The sequence below is a fragment of the Eurytemora carolleeae genome, unplaced genomic scaffold (assembly GCF_000591075.1).
Source record: "Eurytemora carolleeae unplaced genomic scaffold, Eaff_2.0 scaffold760, whole genome shotgun sequence".
In the NCBI taxonomy this organism is placed as follows: domain Eukaryota; kingdom Metazoa; phylum Arthropoda; class Copepoda; order Calanoida; family Temoridae; genus Eurytemora; species Eurytemora carolleeae.
This window is the reverse complement of record NW_019396648.1, coordinates 43,815-68,011: the sequence shown is the minus strand read 5'-3', so window position 1 is coordinate 68,011 and position 24,197 is coordinate 43,815. Positions and strand designations below refer to the sequence as shown.

Below are 24,197 nucleotides of genomic sequence, written 5' to 3'. Positions count from 1 at the left end.
ACTGACATTTGACATTTGCTGAAAAGTTTTCAAATCTATTTTCATTGATGAGAAACCCGGCTTTCATGCAAATACAAAATATTTTCCTGTTTTTCTAATTGGATTTTAAATATAGGATTTCATCATATCCGTTCCGTAGAAATATTTATAGTTGTGAGAAGATTGTTGTAAAGAGGAGAAATAGTATTATTATTATTTTCCAATTGTAAACTTGTTAAACATGTATATTCTCAAATTATGGCTAACAAGACTACAATAAGATTGTTGTAAAGAGGAGAGATAGTATTATTATTATTTTCCAATTGTAAACTTGTTAAACATGTATATTCTCATATTATGGCTGACAAGACAACAATATGATTGTTGTAAAGAGGAGAGATAGTATTATTATTATTTTCCAATTGTAAACTTGTTAAACATGTATATTCTCATATTATGGCTGACAAGACTACAATATGATTGTTGTAAAGAGGAGAGATAGTATTATTATTATTTTCCAATTGTAAACTTGTTAAACATGTATATTCTCATATTATTGCTGACAAGACAACAATATGATTAAATTATATACACTAAAAGAATAATGATGATTTGAAATATATCTGTAAATCAACAATTCATAAAATCAACAAAAATAATAAAGAGCAGCGATTGAGTTTTAGTTTATAATATAATGGTCTGCGACATTTGGTGGCAAAACTATAAAGATTGTTATATTAGAGTTTGCGGCGATTAATAAGTTCCTTAACAAAATTTTTTATAAATAATTAGAATCTCAAATTAAAGAAAAGTGTAAGAGCAGGAGCAGGAGAGAAAAGAAGGATAATTTTAAAGAAAGAAAAAAAATATCAAACGTGGAGAGAGCGGAGAGAGGGTTTAAGAGAAAATTAATTGTATCGTGTTCTAATCAATGATTGGGAGGAGATAGTATAAAAAATCTATCCATCTCTCTACAGGAAGGGAGGGGAGGAAGGGGAGNGGGGGGGGGGAAGGAGGCCCAATAATTCTGCTCAGGATGATTTGTATCCTAAGGATTGATGAGAGGGAGGGTCTAGCCGTCTCTAGATTCTTGGATATAATTAGTAGGAAATATCCTACACTCTACTTTCCCCTCATTTCCTGCTAAATTAGATTTTGCAAACGCATGGCTTAAATTTGCACACAGTCACAAGGTTTTTATATCAATTTTTAATTTATTCCAAACCCACCTCTTAACCATAGGATGGGATGTCAAAATAAATTCAGGCATGAACCTGGCTATAAAGTTGAATCTGAACATCAAACTGAACCTGGATATAAAGTTGAACCTGAATATCAAACTGAACCTGAATATCAAACTGAACCTGAATATCAAACTTAACCTGAATACCAAACTTAACCTGAATACCAAACTGAACCTGGATATCAAACAGAATCAAGGCCATAACCTGGATATAAAACTGTATTTTGACCTGAAACTGAATCAAAACCGAAAACTTAACCAAGATATCAAACTGAATTAAGGCCTGAACCTGAATATAAAACAGAAAACTTAATCAAGACCTGAACCTAAACCTGGATATCAAACTAAATCTAGACCTGAACCTAAACCTGGATATTAAACTGAATCAAGACCTGAACCTAAACCTGGAAATCAAAGTGAACCAAGACCTGAACCTAAACCTGGATATCAATCTGAATCAAGACCTGAACCTAAACCCGGATATCAAACTGAATAAAGACCTGAAACTAAACCTTGATATCAATCTGAATCAAGGCCTGAACCTGGATATCAGAAACAAAAGTTAAATCTTAAAGATGTACAAATGACTGTTCTTTTTTAAACCTGAACATCAGTTAGATTTTGAGAATCTTCAGTTTAAACCTTCATTTATCTAATAGATGCGTTGTGTTTTTATATTTTTATTAATTCACGTTTAGTTTAAGATTACATTGATAGAATTTAATTCCCCTACACTCAATCATGGTAATTACAATTCTACAGTGATAGGTTTACTCCCTATTCTTGATTCTAGATTTTACACAAACCCACTTCCTACTCCTGGTTCAAGATTTTACACAAACCCACTCCCTACTCCTGGTTCTAGATTTTACACAAACCCACTCCCTACTCCTGGTTCTAGATTTTACACAAACCCACTCCCTACTCCTGGTTCTAGATTTTACACAAACCCAGTCCCTACTCCTGGTTCTAAATTCTTCACAAACCCACTCCTTACTCCTCTTTCTAGATTTTCACCACTCATACAAAAGCTTATTTATAAGTTGTGATGTTAAAGTACATAGTACATAACAATCAAGGTTTCCATATTTTACGTAAGATGTATAGCTATATATACTAGCTGATGTGCCCGGCGTTACCCATGAAAAGAAAATTCAGCCAATTTGGTCCAGCCGTTAGGCCAGCTATAGCTAACATATGAATATATATATATATACGAGCGAAGAGCTTTATTATAAAGAAAGATATACAACAAAACTAGGCTATGATTAGCACGAAACATTTCTTAGGACCTGCTGAATTCAAATCAATGGACATTGAAAACCGAACCCGATAGATTTTCTCTCTTATAATTAATTGTGTGTGTGGAGTGTTGATTACTGGTGAATGATGTAACGATGTTAGGCAAGGTCTGGTTAGGAATAAATAGAAAGGAAGCTGAGCACTGATAATGTGGGTTTAAACGCGTCCCAGGATTGATTATTAATTGTAGCGGTTTATCTTACCACAGATCCATCAGTTCTATAGATGGATAGATGAATAGATTTATTGATGGATAGATGGATAATTGGTTTACTAAATACCGGAATATATGATGAATATGAAGACAGGAGAATTGTGACAAGGAGAAATAAAGAAAAAAGTTGAATTAATTAGATGAAAACCTGGAGAACAATGAGATATTTAGCTTAAAGATAAACCAGATAAACAGATAGAACTCTGGTAAAATTCTTCATACAAATAGGATTGTTGTATAATTAGACGAAAGGTTAGAAGTAGCTGGATAGAAAGAGAAGTAGATGGCATACATAAGTAGATTGATAGAAAAAGAAGCAGATGGATTGACAGAGAAGTAGATGTATGTATAGAGAAGTAGATCTATGTACAGAGAAGTAGATTGATAGATAGAGAAGTAGATGGATGGATATAGAAGTAGATGGATGGATAGAGAAGTAGATGGATATGGACGGATAGAAAATTAGATTGATGGATAGATTGATAAACTGGACAGTGAACTGATGAGAAGAGATGGATGGGTAGCTTCTCTTAGTTCTCCGGGTTCTCCCACCGGCTAGTCAATTCATATTAAACAATCTACATAGTCACGCTTCCACAGCTCACGTCACACAGATTCTACAGATTAAACATCCTTCACACATCACTTTCTCGTTTACTAACATTCTCATAGAAGACAGAATACAGACTTACTTTCAGTATTTATTTTTTTGATTAATCTTGTTTATTATATCCATCTCTGAACTGGCAAGTACTCTGTGTTTTGTGAAATTATCTAAAAAAATTCCCTCTCATTTTCCATCAACCGAACTTCTGGTTTAGTTAATCTCCGTTAAAAATTAAAAATCTCATCTTTTAAATTCGTCTTAGAAAATCTCTTCTCTGATTTAGCCTTCTTAGATCATCTCTTCTCCGGCCTATCCAAGTTTGAAGAGGGGGGGGGTCCATCCTTCTTAGATGATATCTTCTCCGATCCATCCTTCTTTGCTCATTTCTTCTCCGATCCATCCTTCTTATGATATCTTCTCCGTTCTATCCTTTTATAATCATCTCTTCTACGATCCTTCCTTCTTTGATCATCTCTTCTCCGATCCATCCTTCTTATGATATCTTCTCCGATCCATCCTTCTTAAATCATCTCTTCTCCGATCCATCCTTCTTTGCTCATATCATCTCCGATCCATCCTTCTTTGCTCATCTCTTCTCCGATCCATCCTTCTTATGATATCTTCTCCGTCCTATCCTTCTTAAATCATATCATCTCCGATCCATCCTTCTTTGCTCATCTCTTCTCCGATCCATCCTTCTTATGATATCTTCTCTGTCCTATCCTTCTTAAATCATATCTTCTCCGATCCATCCTTCTTCGATCATCTTTTCTCCGATCCATCCTTCTTAAATAATCTCTTCTCCGTTCTATCCTCCTTAAATCATCTCTCCTCCGATCATTCCTTCATTTATTCTCTATTATCTGTAATACTATCATTCTTACATTCTTCGTGTTTTACTTTCTCCGTATCTCTGAGACTGTTCTCTCTCCCTCTATCCGAACGGTTTTCCTGTTCTACCAAGTTACTAAGGTTTAATACCATGCAAACCTACTCATCTTAAACCTGGGGGTCATGAGAAGCCAAGGTAAAATACGCACTAATAAACTATAAATACAAGAAACAAACATTAAAGGCTCCAGGTTAAGTATATACGCAAATAATTAGTAGTTTCCACGTGTGCGTAAATAATTACAACCTTTAGTACAAGTATCATACACGTCTATTACACTTAATCACCACTAGTTACACTACACGACTAACCATAAAAATAAGTCCAGGAAATTTTAAAAATGTTTGGGGTATCAAAATATCAAAATATTGTTTAAAGCTTTACATTGTAAACAACTAATAAATCCCATGACCGAAAGTAATTATCCGAATTAAATTAATTATCTAAGATTAATTTGTCAAGTATTAACATGGAACATTGTTTAACCATTGGGTTTAATTACAGCTCTCCGACCCTCTACATATCTCTCCAGTCACCCAAAGGCGGGATCAATTATTCGTCCTTAACTGCTTAAAGGGGCTGTAGACGCAATTTATAGTTTCGGGAGTTGCACGCCCGATACACAACGGTACCCTTGAACCTTTATGTGACAGTTTTTTTTGTCTCTGTTACCTAAATCCGCAAGTTCTATTTTGCAGAGAATCCAAAATTGGAAATTATTAAGTTTTAGATGAACAACCAGTTATTCAAAGGTTTAGATGGACAACCAGTTATACAAAGGTTTAGATGAACAACCAGTTATACAAAGGTTTAGATGAACAACCAGTTATACAAAGGTTTAGATGAACAACCAGTTATCTATCTATCTATCTATCTATCTATCTATCTATCTATCTATCTATCTATTTTTTAACAGCGGGAAATTTTATTGTCCCCCAATGTAAGTTGTCCAGCACGTACGTATTGGTTAAACACGCGAAAACAAAACTCGGAGTTTTTATTTAACTAAATGAAAGAGAAAAGCGGGGACGGGTGGTAGAGGTGGCGTTTTTGACATTTTAGTTTTTCGCCAGGCAAACACTATTCAAGATATATTCCATCTTGTGTTATTGTCCGTAGTTTAATATCAACTAGCTTGAGAACCCAGCGTTGCCCAGGGTACTCATAGTTAATCTGACCGTTTACCCGCGTTCGGGCGATAAGTACGATTTAGCTATTTTTCACTATAAAAGTAGACCCACTCGACTTAGAATCTTAAAACTAAGCTAAGAATATTCCCGTGGTTCTCCCGAGTTCCCCAATCAAAATTTGAGGCGATTCGGTCAAGGGGTTCACGAGTTATGCTCGCACATACAAACAGACAAACATAGAATAACAACTTTATACCACAAACTTAGAAACAATATTTTGTACAAATTGTGTTTAGTTTATTTCTATTTATGTACACTGTACAGTGAGCTGAAAGTTTAATTATGGAAATTATTGGATTATTTCGCGTACATAAAGTGTACATAAAATGTATTACAGTTCAATGTACAATTTTTGAGAATTCAGATCACTGTACAAAGAGACAGAAAATATCAACTTACATAATACACAATACAGGAAATACCATTTCATGTTGTACAATAATTCAATTTCTGGCATGCTATAATTTACAATGTACAAGCACAGAAATAGCAATGTACGGTCTAAAAGTATTTTTTTTAAAATATACAGTGTGTTTTGTATTATGCACGGTGTACAAGAATACAGAAAATATTAATGTACGGTGTATTATGTACGGTGTACAAAGATGCAGAAAATATTAATGTTCGGATAATTATTTACGGTGTACAAAGATACAGAAAACATTAACGTACGGTGTATTATGTACGGTGTACAAAGATACAGAAAATATTAATGTACGGTGTACAAAGATACAGAAAATATGAATATACGGTGTGCAAAGATAAAGAAAATATTAATGTACGGTGTATTATGAACGGTGTACACTGTACAAGGATACAGAACAAGTACCGTGTAATGTTTGCAACCCTGACACTTTCACATCTCTGCCTTTCCGGTAGGTAAACCAGGAGGATTGTTTAGGGTGCAGGGATCACCCCCCCNCGAATAAGTGAAAAAAGTACACGTTTGACATTGCAAAATTAAACAAATATCACGAACATGGAAAAAGATATACTCTAGTTTTCCCCTGTTTTTATTCAATTCTAACTTTTAAACTCATCATACCGTAATACCCAAAAATATGAATAAAGGAACACAATTATTTCTTCTAGTTGTGCACAAACTTTAATATATATGCGATATATACAGAATAATATATTGCATTCGTGTTCTATACAATCCAATTTTTAAAAAGAGAATAACATTCATAAAATAATGTGGACGTCATTTCAACTGTCCCTTCATTAAAGAATTAAAAGCCTTTTTTCACAACGGAACCCTGTAAACTTTAAGAAAAGGATAGTGATATCTTTGGTTTTTTGTCTGATAATTTTTATTCAGTGATCATTTTCTCAAAAAAGGACCTTTTTTGATTTATATAGCTTGGAAAAAGATGAAAAATTTACATAATTTACTTGTTTTTAGGATGTAAAACCGATATTTTTATCATAGCTAATCAGATGAAGACCTAAAGAATTGTGAATCGGGAATGAAACTCTTTTAATGGAGGATTCTTCTTGTTTAATCTCCTTTTCACCGTCTTAACCGATTTATATTCTTTCTCCTATTAATCCCCCCTCGAACTCCCACTCTACCCCATCCCACTCCCACTCTATCTCATCCCACTCCCACTATATTCCCTCCCTACTCACTAGACCCCCTCCCACACCCAATCTACCTCCCTCCCCACTATACCCCCTCCCACTCCCACCTCCACTCAACTCCTGCCCCACTATCTCCCCACATGTGGTTTCCGAAGGTGTAACAGAACAATAGTTTATATTTCGGAGAAATAAAGAAATTATCTAACTGAGTCTAGAGTAATATCCCGTGCTTTGAAATATAAGGTATAATGGTACCATGCAGTGCTTGTGGTACGGGAACTAAGTGATTCAATAAGCTGTAAAGTACAGGTGCAGGGGTATGGAGAATTCTGTACAGAACTAGACCAAGTCTCATCCTTTGTGAGAAACCCTGTAAAAAAAATTCTACGCTCGGATAAAAGAAATAATTAGGTCCAATTGAATTCCTGCAAAAAGCCTGCACTCATGCAGGTTTTGTTTGCAGAATCCGATCATGCAGATCTTGGATGAAGGATTGGGGGTTAAATACTCGAAACAGTTCCAGAAATTAAATGATTTATGTTTGGTTCTGATTGTGAAATAGATAGTTTCTAAATTATAATAGTGAACAAATATCAGGGACAAAATGGAAATTTTTAACTTATTTGTCATTTCTATGGAACTCATGCAATCCTTAATCCTCATTCTAATCAATTTCCGTCCTTTTTGGTTGATTAATCCAACCTTGCAAACCTGTTATATAGTTAAATCAATAAACCAACTGTAGAGGGGGTCTCTCATAAGAAAAGATCGATCATAACTTTATAAATAAATTCTTAGCTCTCAACAGACACCCTTCACTTAATATTCGCATCTTCCAACCATCCCCCCCCCACTTTCCTAACCATTTCCCATGACAAATATCGGAGTCAAGTTCCCCCCCCCCTCCTCCTTTCTCGATTTCTGTTCAGTGTTTAACCCCCTCACCTCTTGAATGCATCTCTGCAATAAATAATCTATTTATTTATATTATATGTATGCATGGTTTCTAAATAACATTCTGATTAAAGAAGATTCGAGCTAGGGGAATCATGAATTTAAGTACCTTCGGTCAAATAAAAAACAGAAAAATTTCTTTTGAGAGTATCCTTGTATAAGATATGTATACTAGAGTATCTCTTATATAAGATCTGTATACTAGAGTATCCCTTGTATAAGATCTGTATACTAGAGTATCCCTTGTATAAGATCTGTATACTAGAGTATCCCTTGTATAAGATCTGTATACTAGAGTATCCCTTGTATAAGATCTGTATACTAGAGTATCCCTTGTATAAGATCTGTATACTAGAGTATCCCTTGTATAAGATTTGTATACTAGAGTATCCCTTGTATAGGATCTGTATACTAGAGTATCCCTTGTATAAGATTTGTATACTAGAGTATCCCTTGAACCTTGTATCCGATTGATAACTCTCCTCTCATCTCTACCCTGGAGTATCTTCTAGACCTTGCATCAATCAGATTTGTATCCTAGAGTATTCTTTCTATCTCGTAATATCAGGTTTGGGGGTTAGAAACCAGATTGATGGATTGAATGGTTTGGTTTGATGAGGGTGTGTGAAGAGTTTAACAAGAAACTATTTAAGTTCTTTCTTTGGAGTCGTTCATTTTTTCAGTTGAGTTTAATTGCAATTTTTATCACTTATTTATCTTTTAAAAAATTCTGCATAATAGCTTTTTTCCAATCCAGCTTTAATTCTATACACAATTTTAAACTCCAATTTCCTCCGGTATATATTTATCTTTGAAGTCTTGTAATGAATCTAGACCCGTTGAAATCTCCGAAAACTTGACTCTTAGTCTAACGTCAATCTCTCTGACTCTATCTCTAGCCAAAACTCAAGGCTCTGTATACGACTGTCTAAATCGACTATTTCTATCATACTACTTTATTAATACAGGTAAATATAAACTGACCGGAATGGCCGATCAGGGTCAACATGACCATAGATAAAATAGATAACGAAACATAGATAATAGAGATCGTACTAATCATGATAACATAATTTATTACAGTCTCCCTTCAAACATTTCTTTTTAAACTTTACAGCTTTACATCTTTCGTCAATCTTATCAAAATGTTACTTTTCTTTGAAAAGTCCATGCTAGTATTTTTTAAAAAGTGTATGATCTAGGCAAAACGCTTCTATTATTATTTTTAGTATTTTTTCTCCAACTTTTTCCATGCAAAGGATGTTAAGAAAAAAATAGTTCTGATAAAAAAGCTCAACATACGGAAATAGAAATTTTGTATGACATATTTTTTTCTTTATCAAGAGTCACAAAAAACGTTAATGAAAAAAGAAATAAAAATTGCTTTGATATAATTTTAAAATATTAAAGCAGTTAAACTAATAATTTTTGTTAAACATTTAAAATAATACGTAACAAAAAGATGTTTTAATCTTCTTTTTCCATGGATGTGTTTTTTCTAAACACCCTTTACTTTTTACTTGTTAGTTAACACACTGCAAATGTATAAAATGTAAGATCACCCTCCCCCCTCTCCTCCCCTTCTTATTACAAAATACCTTTTTCAAGACTCTGATATAAAATGACATGTGACCAAAGGGTTAAAAGCATAAATAAACACTCATTACACTCTGCTAGTGAGCCCAGGATAAGTCCTTGTAATCCAACCTTCTCCCCCTCTTATCATATACAATACAAATTCCTCCCCCTTCTCTTGTCTACCCCCCTCCACCTTCTCTTTTCTATCCATAACATTGTAACTAATCTAGTTTTTGTTCCGAAATACATGAAAAGGAGAAAAAACTAAAATCTCTGTTAATGGCTGTTTGTTTGAATGTACTATCATAACTCATTAACCTCTAGAATGAGTTGGTTGGGGAATTTAGTAGAACTGCGGGAATGTTATTTGTAGGGTTTAAAAATTTTAAGTTTAGTTTGTTGAATTGGGAAAACTTGGTTTCCAGACAAAGCTGGGTTCCCAATTTAGTTTATAGCCGAGAACTGATGTTTAGGTTAATGAAAATGAGAATCAATGGTGTATAACGGGACGGGTGTTAATGGCTTTTTAGTGTTATTTTTCATTAATATATCCGACCTTGTTTTTATAAGTAATGTGTTAGATTACTATTTGTCAAGAGACAATAGGTTCAAGAGGTGATATCAGGGAGAAACCCTGTGTTTAGTGTTAATACTGGAGAAATATCATTGCTTGGAACCCTGTTTTTAGTGTTAATACAGGACAAGTATATTCCTTGGAACCCTGTGTTTAGTGTTAATACAGGAGAAATATATTCCTTGGAACCCTGTGTTTAGTGTTAATACTGGAGAAATATCTTCCTTGGAACCCTTTGTTTAGTATTAATACTGGAGAAATATCTTCCTTGGAACCCCTTGTTTAGTGTTAATACTGGAGAAATATCTTCCTTGGAACCCTTTGTTTACTGTTAATACTGGAGAAATATCTTCCTTGGAACCCTGTGTTTAGTTTTTATACAGGAGAAATATCATCCTTGGAACCCTGTGTTTAGTGTTAATACAAGAGAAATATCATTGCTTAATTGGAACTCTTTGTTTAGTGTTAATTTCAGTAGAAAATTATTCCTTGGAACCCTGTGTTTAGTGTTTATGCAGGAAATATGTCCTCCTTGGAACGGTAAATATTCAAGGATTGGCATAAGCGATTCACATCAGAACTATAAACCTCTTTTATAGTCTTTGTATCAGAAACGAAGATTCTATAATTATCATAAATTTTCTCGGTTTTTTTAGAAATATAAAAGTTCCTTTTTTTAAAAGCTGTGGAAACAGATTATCTATTGCTTGAAAGAACGTAGACACAGTAATTTGTTTTAAGGCAAGGAATAATTTTTGTTGATATTAGATGATGACATTTTTTTTTTGGGGGGGGGAATAGTTCGAATAGATTGATGGAAAATAATCATGGAAAGTTTTAGAAATTAATTTATTTTTATGATTTACAGAAATTAATTAAATCACACCATGCACAACAAATTAGAATTGATAGGTTTTTAATTTTGCCTAAATTTGATTTACAAAATTGATTCTGTAGTTTTTCGTAAAGTTCCAATTCGTGTATTGATTTTGGAACAATAATGGAAAGGTGTCAAAAATTTAAACTAACAACTTGAATGGTTGTTACTAAGTTTTGGACCAAATTTTTCTCAGATTAAAAATCGAATATTTGTACAAAAAAAATTAATACAGTTAATTTTGTAAAGTTTGATTATCTAATATCGACAACAGAATATTCTATGACTTGTTAACCTAAAACTTTTATGAAATACCTAAAGCATGAAAATGTATGCTACTTATATTTGATTTTTAAGGGGTACAAATTTCATTCAATAAACGAAAATGACTCAATATCGTGTACATGCACTTACCCTTATATTCAGCACTAAATCGCCGCAAGCTTTTTAACACAATGTTCACTTAATCCCCGCCCTGGGAAAATATCACAATTTCACGAGGATTTGCGCGCGCAGGTTGTAGGTCTGCACTCAACCACGGTTTATACACTACTGAAAGCACGCTGGCGGTTTACGCTCTGCGTACGTATACGCTCTGTCTTTAGAAATCTTAATGCGTATACAATTACGCATTATTGGCCTGAAGTAATAAATAGGATTATAGATTAAAGCCGGTGTATTGTGTTTAGGGTTTGTTTAATAAGTTGAACTGCATCTGGAGTCTAGAGCAAAATAGAAAAAAGGAAATTTTTTGTGAAGTCTCAAATGTTTTAGAAATTAAATTGTGTTTCCCCAAAGTTAATCTTTTTTAAGTCAGTTTGGTGGTAAAGTATAAAAATTTGTGAAAAAAATTGGAATTATTAGAAATGAACAAATTTCTTGAAAATTTGAAAAAGATTCGAAAACTATGAATAAAGAAACCATTTTAATACTTAAATGCTCCATATGGAGAAATTTACAGAAGCTAAAACTGATAATTTATTTAACTGGTAAATATATATCCATTGGAAAAATTAAAACTGTTAAATTTTGGGATATTAAATTTTATGATTACCGACTGATAAAATGCTGTATATAAATCATAAAACTTCTAAAATGTAATACATCACAAATGTCCACGAACCCCTGATAAATAGACGAATGTTTTTGATCGTTTGAATCTCCATTTATCTCAGCTTATTGAATATCATTTAAGCTCGTTGTTATTTTATATTTGGTTTAATCCTTATATTTGGTTTAATCCCTGCTCCATGTGTCAAGTGTTTACATGAACCAAGATACTAGAAAAGGATAAACGTCCTTCAACCCTTATATTTTAGAATTTAGACATCCTTGCCAAGTTCTGAAAATCTGTAAAAGTGTTGAGAATATACCTTATGGAAATTCTTGCATTTTATTTAGCTATAAAGATCTATGTACACTGCCCACAAACCTTCCTTCCTTTGTTTTCCACTGAGAAATTTGTGGTTGCAGTTGATATTATACGTGGTTGATGAATATGTGGCTGCAGATCTTTGGGTTGCACTGGATAAATATGTGGTTGCAATTGATGAATATGTAGTTGAAATAGATAAATATGTAAATGTAATTGATTAATATGCGGTTGCAGTGGATATATATGTAGTTGCAGTTGATAAATATGTGGTTGCAATTGATAAATAAGTGTTGCAATTGATGAATATGTGGTTGCAATTGATAAATATGTGGTTGCAATTGATAAATATGCGGTTGAAGTGGATATATGTGGTTGCACTTGATAAATATGTTGTTACAGTTGATAAATGTGTGGTTGAAATTGATAAATATGTGGTTGCAATTGATAAAGATGTGGTTACAGTGAATATATATGTGGTTGCAGTTGATAAATATATGGTTGCAGTTTTTAAATATTTGGTAAATATCCGATAAAATACATGTTTATTGTGTATTTAACTCATGCCCATTTCAGATAAAATGTCTAGTGAGGTTTCGTGAATATAGATATGCGAGTTTGGGTGAGAAAACATAGAAGAGCCAGAGAGGAATTGAGATTTAGCCACAAAGGAAAGTTTTCCAATCTCTAGACCTTTGATATTTAAAATTATTAATTATGTGAGATAAAATGGTCTAAGTTTGAAATATCAAAGTTTTACACCATGAGGTTGCAAAGATATAGAAAGAGCATGGAAAAGAGAATATAAAAATATCTTACCATTCCTAAAATAAATTCAAACTGTTTGCTCTTTTCATTATTTAACGATAACTTAATATTTACTTTAAATTAAGTCGAAGGAATTGAGTCTTTGCAACAAACGCAAATGTTCCAATCCCTTTATCTAAACCACATGATGTTGTAAACCTTTAATGTTTCAAACTGAATAGATTATTTGATCTGACAGAATGAATAATTTCAAATACCTAAGGTCTCCGGCATTGGGTTGCAGAGATATAGGAATTAGAAAATCAGAGTTTGTGGCAAAGACTTAATTCCTTTCCTTGTTTGACAAAATCTAAAATTATTAAGATGATTAAAAAAAAATAATTTTATTACCCAGGAAATTAGAAACGAGACACAACAGTGTATTTCTTTTTTCATTTAGGAGGGAAACCTTTATAGAGGCTGTAAATACCTTTATAGAGGCTGTAAATAAGTAAAATTTGGAAAATATGCAATATTCAATTTTAAATTACAAAATTTTAGTTTAAGAAAATATTAAATAATAAAAAAAATTTACAGATGTCCTTCTTCAGGTTTAAACAAAGAAGACATGAATAACTATTTTAATTGCACGATGGAAAAAATCATAATTTTTGTAAATCTAGAACCATATCTCAAATGTTTCCTATTTGTAGGCTGCGACATTTGAAGACATCATAGTCAAAATGTCAAAACTCAAAATCAAAAATTAAATTATAATATTTGTTTTTTTAGTTCTTTTTTCATTTCAGTTATACTTTTTACATTCTTTCAAATTCCATTCTTCTCTTTCAATAAATAATAAATGTGTACTTTGTTTTAAAAAATCTGTTACAGTTACTTAATAAATTAAACAGATATTTCGATTCTATCTTTATTTTTTAAATTTTATAATGTTTATTGAATAACAGATATGAGCACTGGAATAAACATTTAAATCTTAATATTATTGTCAATAACAGAAACTACTTATACATTCATTATGTAAAAATCAATGTATTTACACAGGACTCGCGAACTACAAACCAAGTTAAAACAATTTAGCAAAGTTCATAAAAGGCACAAAAAAAATGCGAGAAAAAATCTTCGAGCCATTAAGAAACCTTATCTAAATTTTTCTAAATTTTAGTTAGTATTTATGTGAACCGATCATAAACGTATTTGCAAAACATATATAAAAATCTCAACTTCTATAAAATGGTAAAAATCTTTAGTCTTCAATCTTCACAATTTTCCCCTCTTTGTTCCTAAAAACAAATAAAGTGTGAAATTTCAACGCACATTATAAAAAATTTAAAAGTTATATAAAAAGTAGAACTCAATGAGAATCTAAATAATTTATTGTAGAACACAAAAAGATCTTAAATTCGTTCTTAAATGTGAGCCATGCAACAATAACATATTTATAGATTAAATGTGTTTTTTTTTTGAGATTCTGTTTTAAAATATTCTTTTAAAATCTTCATCTTATACCTATATTCCCATTCTGTAACCCCCCAACCGTCTTCACCATTTATTTTATATCTGCAAATAAAAAATCGTTTGAACAAAAATGTTTTAGAACAAATTAGATTAAAAGCTTACTTTGCAAACCGTTCAACTATCCTTGCCTCCCAATCATGACCATAGTACGCTCTTCCTTTCTCCTGATGTACCAGGGACACCTAGGGTATCTATATTTTTTAAGTAGTAATCTCTGGTTGTCTGCATTCTTTGGATGTTAGATCATAACTTATTAATTCCGATTTGACCTATCGTAATTGTGTCTTGCCACAAACTCAAATTTTCTAATGTTTATATCTTAAAAATCTTTGATATGTCAAGTTTGCATTATTTGACCCATCAAGATTTATATAATATATAATATAACTAGGCTTTTAAGGCGCTTCGCGCCATCTTCCATTTAAATTGTGAAAATGTTCTTTTTGTTTACATTTTAAAACAAAGAAGAAATTCTTTTTTTAAAAAATTTGCGGATTTTCAAGAATTAAATTTTTGTTACTAAATTAAAAACCTTTAAAACACATTTTTATTTTTATCATTCCTAAACCTTCCCTGTGGTCACGTGATGTCCCACAAAAAATTTGGGCTCGATCGGTTCAGCTGTTTTGACGTTTATTGGATACAAACAAACAAACAAACAAACAGACAACCGGACAAGCTAAATTTATATATAGATATATATATAAAACAAACAAAGCTGGAGTAAGGTGTATAGTTGATCAGAAAACGGTGTCCTCATATTGAATATAGTTGGTTTGTTTCTATCCAATAAACGTCAAAAAAGGTCAAAAAAATTCAAATTAGTTTTAAAACTTTTTAACAACAGAAAAATCTTCGAAATTTTTCAGTTTTTTATGTACGATGAAGAAATGATAGCACTACACATAAAAGCTAAAATTAACAGGAAATGGGCCGTAAATTCTAATTAATAAAAAACAAAACAAATATGTTTATATATTTAAAATATTTTGAATGATACGTAATTATTCCCAGAAATTGGGTCACTAGATGAAATTGAAAATATAAAAATTTATGTTTTAATCTGACAATCCATGATTATTAAATTGATATCGGCCTATATTCTTTGATCACCCTGTGGGTTCAGGAACTGACCATTATTCTTTGATCACCCTGTGGGTTCAGGAACTGACCATTATTCTTTGATCGCCCTGTGGGTTTAGGAACTGACCATTATTCTTTGATCGCCCTGCAACCCTGTGGGTTCAGGAACTGACCATTATTCTTTGATCGCCCTGTGGGTTTAGGAACTGACCATTATTCTTTGATCGCCCTGCAAGGTTCAGAAACCGACCATTTTTCTTTGATCGCCCTGCAGGGTTCAGAAACTGACCATTATTCTTTGATCGCCCTGCAGGGTTCAGAAACTGACCGTTATTCTTTGATCGCCCTGCAGGGTTCAGAAAATGACCGTTATTCTTTGATCGCCCTGCAGGGTTCAGAAACTTACCGTTATTCTTTTATCACCCTGTATGAATCAAGAACTGTACATAATTCTTTGATCACCAGTTGATCACCCTGTAGGGTTCAGGAACTAAGCCGCAAATAAGATATCAAACCTGAACGTTGTACCAAACATCTCCAGCTTGAAACCTAAACAAAAAGTATTTGTATTTGTACTGTATAATGTACATACACCAATTTAAATTATAAATCAAAATTCACAATTTGTCCTTCTTTGGAATCAAGATAACCAATGAAATAGTTTGAAATTATGTGTTCAAAACCTTGCAACGTTCAAAGTTTCAGTCAAACATATATTCTTTGTCAACTATGTGATGCATACTGTACAGTTACTGTGATAACGAATCCTTTTGGGAGACGAGGGGGGGGGGGGAAATGTCCAATAATAAACGTACATATTTTGGAAATAACAATAACGAACCTAAACCCGTAATCTGACGTATCCTCTCCTCCTTCTCCAAAGTTCCAGATCTATAACATAGTTTAATCTGTGTGCAGTATGCACAGGTACAACGTATGGCTCAATTTTTTTAGAGAAATATGACTCAGAAAGGAACTGAGTACTTGTCACAAACTCTAATTGTCTAATCCCTGTATCTATGCGACCAAATGTAGTAGACCTTTTCATATTTCAAACTATGAATTCTGTTAAATAAAATAGTCCTGTACAGTAGAAGTATACCTAGAAGTCTACCTCCTGTACAGTTTACTATGTAGAAGTATACCTGGAAGTCTACGTCCTTACAGTTTACTATGTAGAAGTATACCTCGAAGTCTACCCACTGTACAGTTTACTATGTAGAAGTATACCTCGAAGTCTACGTCCTTACAGTTTACTATGTAGAAGTATACCTGGAAGTCTACGTCCTGTACAGTTTACTATGTAGAAGTATTCCTAGAAGTCTACCCACTGTACAGTTTACTATGTAGAAGTATACCTGGAAGTCTACCCCCTGTACAGTTTACTATGTAAAAGTATGCCTGGAAGTCTACGTCCTGTACAGTTTACAATGTAGAAGTATACCTGGAAGTCTACGTCCTGTACAGGGAAGGGTTGACCGTCTCTGAGAATCCAGCCTAGTTCAAGAACAGACAAGGTGCCAGGCTGACTAACTACACCTGGGTTAAAACAAAATAAGAAAACCTTCTGTAAATTTGCGCAAATATATATATACAGGGTTACCCACAAAGAATGAGAATTCAATGAGAACTTAAAACTATTTAAGCATGACGATCTGAATGATTTATTTGATAAAAGGAATTGAGTCTTTATCACAAACTCAAATGTTATTTCCTATATCTTTGCAACCTGATGGTGTAATCCTTTAATATTTTAAACTTAGATTATTCGATCTAACAGAATTCATAGTTTGATATATCTGAGGTCCACGACAATGGGTTGAAAAGAATTAGACAGAATCAATACCTATTTATATTCATGAAAAAGAAAATAAATCATTTGAAAAATGCATGGAACTACTTATATAAGTTTCTCAAGTCACATTTATCAAAATAATAAAGAAAGAAAAATTTGTTCTTCGTCTCAAAAAAGGAATGTTAAAAAAAGAAAATTTTGCCAAAATAAAAAACTTTGTACCTAGAAACCCCCTGATACCAGATTGTGTTGTAAACTGATGAAATCCGTATCTATGCATCAAAGTCCAGTCCCTATACGACATTTAATTAGTTTCACGCTAAGCATCATTGTTATTTTTGTTTTAATGGAATTGTAACTTATATTATTATCATAATCATAATCATTGATATTTTAAGTTCATTTTTCATTTATTAGTAGATATAAACTAACCTGACAAATCCATGAGTACCTGGAGATATATAATCTAACCTGACAGATCCATGAGCACCTGGAGATATATAAACTAACCTGACAGCTACATGAGTACCTGGAGATATATAAACTAACCTGACAGATCCATGAGTTCATGGAGATATATAAACTAACCTGACAGATCCATGAGTACTTGGAGATATATAATCTAACCTGATTGATCCGTGAGTACCTGGAGATATACAAACTAACCTGACAGATCCATGAGTACCTGGAGATATAAAAACTAACCTGACAGATCCATCAGTACCTGGAGGCATATATTCTAACCTGACTGATCCATGAGTATGATCCTTCATAACATCGATCTCAATCTTCTGTTTCTCTCCGTCAATGTCTACAGTACCAGTGAGAGAACCAAACTGTTCGTAATGGTTTTGATGAGCTGAACGGAGACGAGCAAAATATTCTTGGCTCCAGGGTTCCCTGGTTTATAATTCAAAATTTTATTTTTAATCTTATTTGGTCGAGAAACTAGGATGGAGAAAATCAAGAAACTCCAACATTATGTCAGGTGAAAGTCTCTTAAGACTTTCTTTTAGGGTGCCTTTTTGAAATGAAATTTAGATCATGATCATGAAGTTTTATGAATCTAAATATAAAATGTTAATAATATATCATAAACAAATTGTTAAATAGCGCACATTTTGTGCATACAAAATATAAGAATAATAATGATAATCAAATACAGTTAATCACAAAAAAGAGACTTTATTTATTACCTGCAAACCATTCATATTGTTATTCAGTGACCAATTCGATATCGTTTTTGTTTTGAATTAGTATTGTAATACCTGATTTCAAAAGACATAATATTATATGTCTGCTAGAGTTTATTCTATTAAAACGGTAAATGGCTGTAAAGATGTGTCAATAGTGTCTTTGCAAGATAATAAAATTTAATTTGAGAAATATAAAGTTGAGTTTAGATCATTAAATCTACAAAGAGTTCAAATTCTAATATTTTGTTGACAACCCTGTACTTAATGTACAGGGTTGTCAACAAGTGAATACTCGACGCAAATCTATTTTTCTAATCCCCATATCTCTGCAACATTATTGTGTAAACCTTCAATATTTCAAACTTTGAATGTCTGTGGCAGTGTGATCTATTTATAGTTCGACATATCAAGCAACATTAGATAGCAATGATATTGGGATCATAACTTAGCTAGTGGCGAGTAATCAGCTCATCTGACTAAAAACTAAGATACCTGGCCATAGCTCTTGCAACCGTCCATGGATTCATGTCGCTGTCGAAATCAAAATGTTTGAGGTTTGTATTATAAACCAGATCTAGGTCTACCCTATACAGTTGCTTTGTACAAACATTAATCAGCTCCCCGCAGTATCTCACACTCCATTTTCTAAATTTAAATTCAAGTCAAATTATTTTTAAAGATTCTACATTTATATTATAATTTTTGAAACTTTGGGGTTCTAGGATGAGAAATTTTACGGGTTCAATATGTTTTCCTATATATCTAAAGGTTCCAGATAAGATAAGATAAGATAAGATAAAGTTTATTGCTAAAATAAATGTATATGTATACAGATAGAGTTATACCAATCACAAAATTGATGATTATATTAATAGTACAAGTATAAAGCAATTAGGTGGAAAATAGCTCTTGGCTGTTTTGATTATTTTTTCCACAAAATGGTAATAATAATAACAAAATATTTCAATTAAATAGATGTAAGGAGAACGATTAGAGATCAGGGTGCGAATTTATCATATGCAAAATAGTTTATACATAAATTCGAATAACAAGAGTTTTAAGTAATTTTCATACATGTACACAACAAATATCAAAGCATATTAAAACATATCTAATTAGTTTTACATGAATAGCAATTCGGTTTATAACAAACACATTGTCCTATAATTTTCAAAAAGAGAATTTAGTAGTCTATTTTTAAATATACTTAGAGAGTTTCTTCTTTTTAAGTCAAGAGGCAGGTTATTCCACATCTTAAGAAGAGAGCTTGATGGTAAATACTGTAATGAGCACATTTTGAGAATGTCAAGTTGATAGTTAAGAGATCTTTCAAAGTTTCCAAGCTTTTTAAAAATATTTTCAAAAGATGCAGGAAGAAGTTTATGTGTATATTTATACATAAATATAGCTTGGTTAAAGTCTATCAGATCATTAATCTTTAGAATCTTATAATTAAGGAAAAGAGGATCACTATGAGACGTGGCTTTTGAGCTATCAATTAATCGTATTGCTCGTTTCTGTAAAATGTGAATTTGTTTCATTTCTGAACATTTGTTACATCCCCAGGCTGAAATTGCATATTCTATAAATGAACGAAATAAAGAGTTGTAAATGGTTAGTTTAATATTACTAGGAAGACAATTTTTTACACTTGACAAAGCAAAAACTGCACTGGATGCTTTGTTTTTAACCGCCTTAAGATGATGGTTCCAGTTAAGATTTTCGTCTAAATGAACACCTACAAACTTAAAAGATTCATTTTTGCATCCAGTTCCTACTCTTTCTATATCTTTATTATCTATTTGAAGATTAAGCGTGGTGATACTTACATCTTCTTTTTTATTTTTGAAGAGAATATATTTGGTTTTAGACGCATTCAAAGTCAGTTTGTTTGCTTTAAACCAATCTTCTATTTTAGAAAGCTCAAAATTTGCCAAATCATATAAGCCGTGTAAGCTTTTTGAAGAAAGTTGCAGTGTTGTATCATCGGCAAAAAGAATTGTAAAAAATTTCGATGCTTTAGGAAGGTCATTGATAAGAATTAGAAATAAAATTGGTTTTTTATTTTTATTACGAGTTCTATGGTGTATACCTCAGAGGAATTACTGGTTCTAGATGAATACTTGAGTGATTTTACTGGTTTATATGTATACCTAAGTTGAACTACGGGTTCTAGATGTATACCTGAGTGGAACTACGGGTTCCAGATGAATACCTGAGAGGGTCTACGGGTTCTAGAGGTATACCTGAGTGGAACTACGGGTTCCAGATGAATACCTGAGAGGGTCTACGGGTTCTAGAGGTATACCTGAGTGGAACTACGGGTTCCAGATGAATACCTGAGAGGGTCTACGGGTTCTAGATGTATAGTGAGTGGAACTACGGGTTCCAGATGAATACCTGAGAGGGTCTACGGGTTCTAGATGTATACCTGAGTGAAACTACGGGTTCTAGATGAATACCTGAGAGGTTCTACGGGTTCCGGATGTATACTTGAGAGGTTCTACGGGTCCTAGATGTATACCTGAGAGGTTCTACGGGTTCTAGATGTATACTTGAGAGGTTCTACGGGTTCTAGATGTATACCTGAGAGGTTCTACGGGTTCCAGATGTATATGAGAGGAGCTATGGGTACTACATGTATACCTGAGAGGTTTTACTAGGGTTCTAAATAAATATCTAAGAGGAAATATGGTTTTATGATGTATATATGAGAGGAACTATGGGTTCTATATGTTTACCTGAGAGGAACTATGGGTTCTAGATGTTTACCTAATAGGAACTACTGGTTCTAGAGGTTTTATGAAGTTTAGATATATTTACCAGAGAGGATCTACGGGTCCAGAGTAATGCCCGAGAGATGTACCCAGATAAACTAAGGGTTTAAGATGTATACCTGAGAGGTTCTACGGGTTCTAGATGAATTCCTCCTCCTATCCAACCTTCAGATTCAGATTCGTTCTTAATTAGAGAAAGTATTTCGATCTATTTTTAATTCCAGACACTATCAAGATTGTTTGTGCAACATTTATTCAAGAACCGTAACCTTCCAACATTGTAAATTCAAACCGGTTTAAGAAGGTAGGACAAGTATTTGCATTATCAATTCTTTAATGAAAGAATATATGATATATATGTATTTTTGCATTAGGTACAATAATTTATAATTTCTAGATTATGCTAATTTTTAAATCTTTAAACCCGACAGTAAGTTGAACCTGTTGTATTGCTGTTTCTGGATGGTTTGGATACTGAAGTAATCCTACTCCAGGTATATACAAGAACAGCATACTCTGCATAATTCTACACACAGATGGATAAACAAGTTGAATATATCCTGTGATTTCGTTTTTTATAACTAGAACCTTTCCTATCCTTGCTCCTCAAGTGCAACAAAACTTCCCTGTTCTATAGGTCCTGGACTGAAACTAACCTATCCTGTCTCCTATCACCTACAATAAAACTAACCTATTCTATCTCCTAGCTCCTATTGAATAAAACTAACCTAACCCGTCTCCTAGCTCCTGGATTAAACTAACCGATCCTGTCTCCTAGCTCCTTGAAAAAAACTAACCTATCCTGTCTCCTAGCTCCTTGAAAAAAAACTAACCTATCCTGTCTCCTAGCTCCTGGAATGAAACTAACTTATCCTGTCTCCTAGCTCCTGGAATGAAACTAACCTTTCCTGTCTCCTAGCTCCTAGAATAAAACTAACCTATTCTCAATAGCTCTTTAAATAATGCCAACCTTTCCTGTCTCCTAGGTCCTTAAATAAAACTAACTATCCTGACTCATAGCTCCTGGATTAAACTAAGCTATCCTGTCTCCTAGCTCCTTAAATAAAACCAACCTATCTTGTCTCCTAGCTCCTTGAATAAAACCAACCTATCTTGTTTCTTAGCTCCTTGAATATAACTAACCCATCCTTTCTCATAGCTCCTTGAATATAACTAACCAATCCTGTCTCCTAGCTCCCGGAAATAAAACTATCCTATCCTGTCACCTTGCTCCTGGAATGAAACTAACCTATCCTGTCTTCTAGCTCCTTGAATAAAACCAACCTGTCTTGTGTCCTAGCTCCTGGAAAAAAACTATCTTATCCTGTCTCCTTGCTCCTGGAATGAAACTAACCTATCTTGTCTCCTAGCTCCTGGAATGAATCTAACCTATCCTGTCTCCTAGCTCCTTGAATATAACTAACCTATCCTGTCTCCTAACTCATGGAATATAATTAACGTGTCCTGTCTCCTAGCTCCTGGAATAAAACTAACCTATCCTGTCTCCTAGCTCCTTAAATAAAACCAACCTATCTTGTCTCCTAGCTCCTGGAATAAAACTAACCTATCCTGTCTCCTAGCTCCTTGAATATAACTAACCTATCCTGTCTCCTAGCTCCTTGAATATAACTAACCTATCCTGTCTCCCAGCTCCTTGAATAAAACCAACCTATCCTTTCTCCTAGCTCCTTGAATATAACTAACCTATCCTGTCTCCTAGCTCCTTGAATAAAACCAACCTATCTTGTCTCCTAGCTCCTGAAATAACAAGATAGACGCCATCTTTGTTTGCTCCACCAAACCAAACCGCATCTACAGCCAACGGGTGTTCGCCTAATTTCTAAAGATCGATTTATTATTTCTTGCAAACTTGTTGAAGGATAACAAATAAATTGGTATAACAATTTTACAAAGTTTCTTTGAAGTAATCAATATTAAGTCAGGAACATTTGAATATAATGGAGTTAATTGCTTCATAATTAAAGTTTATCCCTTGTGCACTTTTAATATTATAAGTTTAAATCATCCGATTGCAAAATATTAAAATTTCTCAGCTCATACCAATTTATACTCATCTCTGATTAATTGATTGCTGGATTATTGGGGGGGGGGGGGTATTATTTCATGGGAATTTGTTTAGCTTAGTCCTGCTGTTTAAAGTTTTCTATAAGAAAATATTACTGACCTGAGGTAACTCCATTGTGTTTATATCATCATTTGCTTTCAGACCATATCCAGCCTAGAAATTATCCAGCTTGAAAACTTTATCGGGTTTAATGAAAACAGATTATGCCACATCTCAAAATCTTTGCAACCCGACAACATAGACCTTTTATATTTTAAAGGTTGCAAAGATAAAGAGATACGAAAATCTGAGTTTCTGGCAAGAACTCAATTACTTTGCGAAAATATTGCAACTAAAGTGAAATCATCAAAGTTTACTCCTTTCTTTATAGAAGTAGAAAAATTGTTTCTCCAAATTTTAACAATCTGTAAACAGATTTAAAAAGCAAAGATTTTAGTGCACTTAATTGTGAACGGTTTATGGCATTATTTGGGTGAAGAGTCACTAAAATTTGGTTTACAATCTTATTATTAAATTAATTTTAAAAAGTAAAATTATAACCTTTTTGTGCCCAACTGCTCCAGTCTTCTTCCTTTTGTTGTATTTTATTCCTATTTATATATATATAT

General features: G+C 33.0%; 2 protein-coding genes and 1 long non-coding RNA gene across 3 annotated transcripts in view; all 3 read right to left on the bottom strand.

Moving 5' to 3' along the window:
• LOC111706865 (uncharacterized) overlaps positions 1-11,532 on the bottom strand; it is a 59,430-nt gene extending 47,898 nt beyond the window's left edge. The window contains exon 1 of the mRNA XM_023479798.1: positions 11,409-11,532. The gene's annotated coding sequence lies outside the window, so the exon portion shown is untranslated. The remainder of the gene's footprint in view (positions 1-11,408) is intronic.
• A 2,527-nt stretch (positions 11,533-14,059) lies between these two features.
• Positions 14,060-24,197, bottom strand: part of LOC111706873 (uncharacterized) — a gene marked incomplete in the record, with an annotated part of 11,072 nt that continues 934 nt past the window's right edge. The window contains 14 exon segments of the mRNA XM_023479806.1: positions 14,060-14,417; positions 14,644-14,694; positions 14,755-14,834; positions 16,251-16,284; positions 16,577-16,626; positions 17,180-17,274; positions 17,753-17,823; positions 18,275-18,430; positions 19,219-19,371; positions 21,623-21,687; positions 21,945-22,029; positions 23,243-23,343; positions 23,689-23,742; positions 24,130-24,179. Coding sequence (XP_023335574.1) covers positions 14,381-14,417; positions 14,644-14,694; positions 14,755-14,834; positions 16,251-16,284; positions 16,577-16,626; positions 17,180-17,274; positions 17,753-17,823; positions 18,275-18,430; positions 19,219-19,371; positions 21,623-21,687; positions 21,945-22,029; positions 23,243-23,343; positions 23,689-23,742; positions 24,130-24,179 — 1,082 coding nt within the window.
• Positions 20,220-21,182, bottom strand: LOC111706874 (uncharacterized). Its single transcript, XR_002766330.1, has 2 exons — positions 20,973-21,182; positions 20,220-20,910 (listed from the first exon to the last, which is right to left on the bottom strand). It is a non-coding gene; the product is annotated as an uncharacterized LOC111706874 (long non-coding RNA).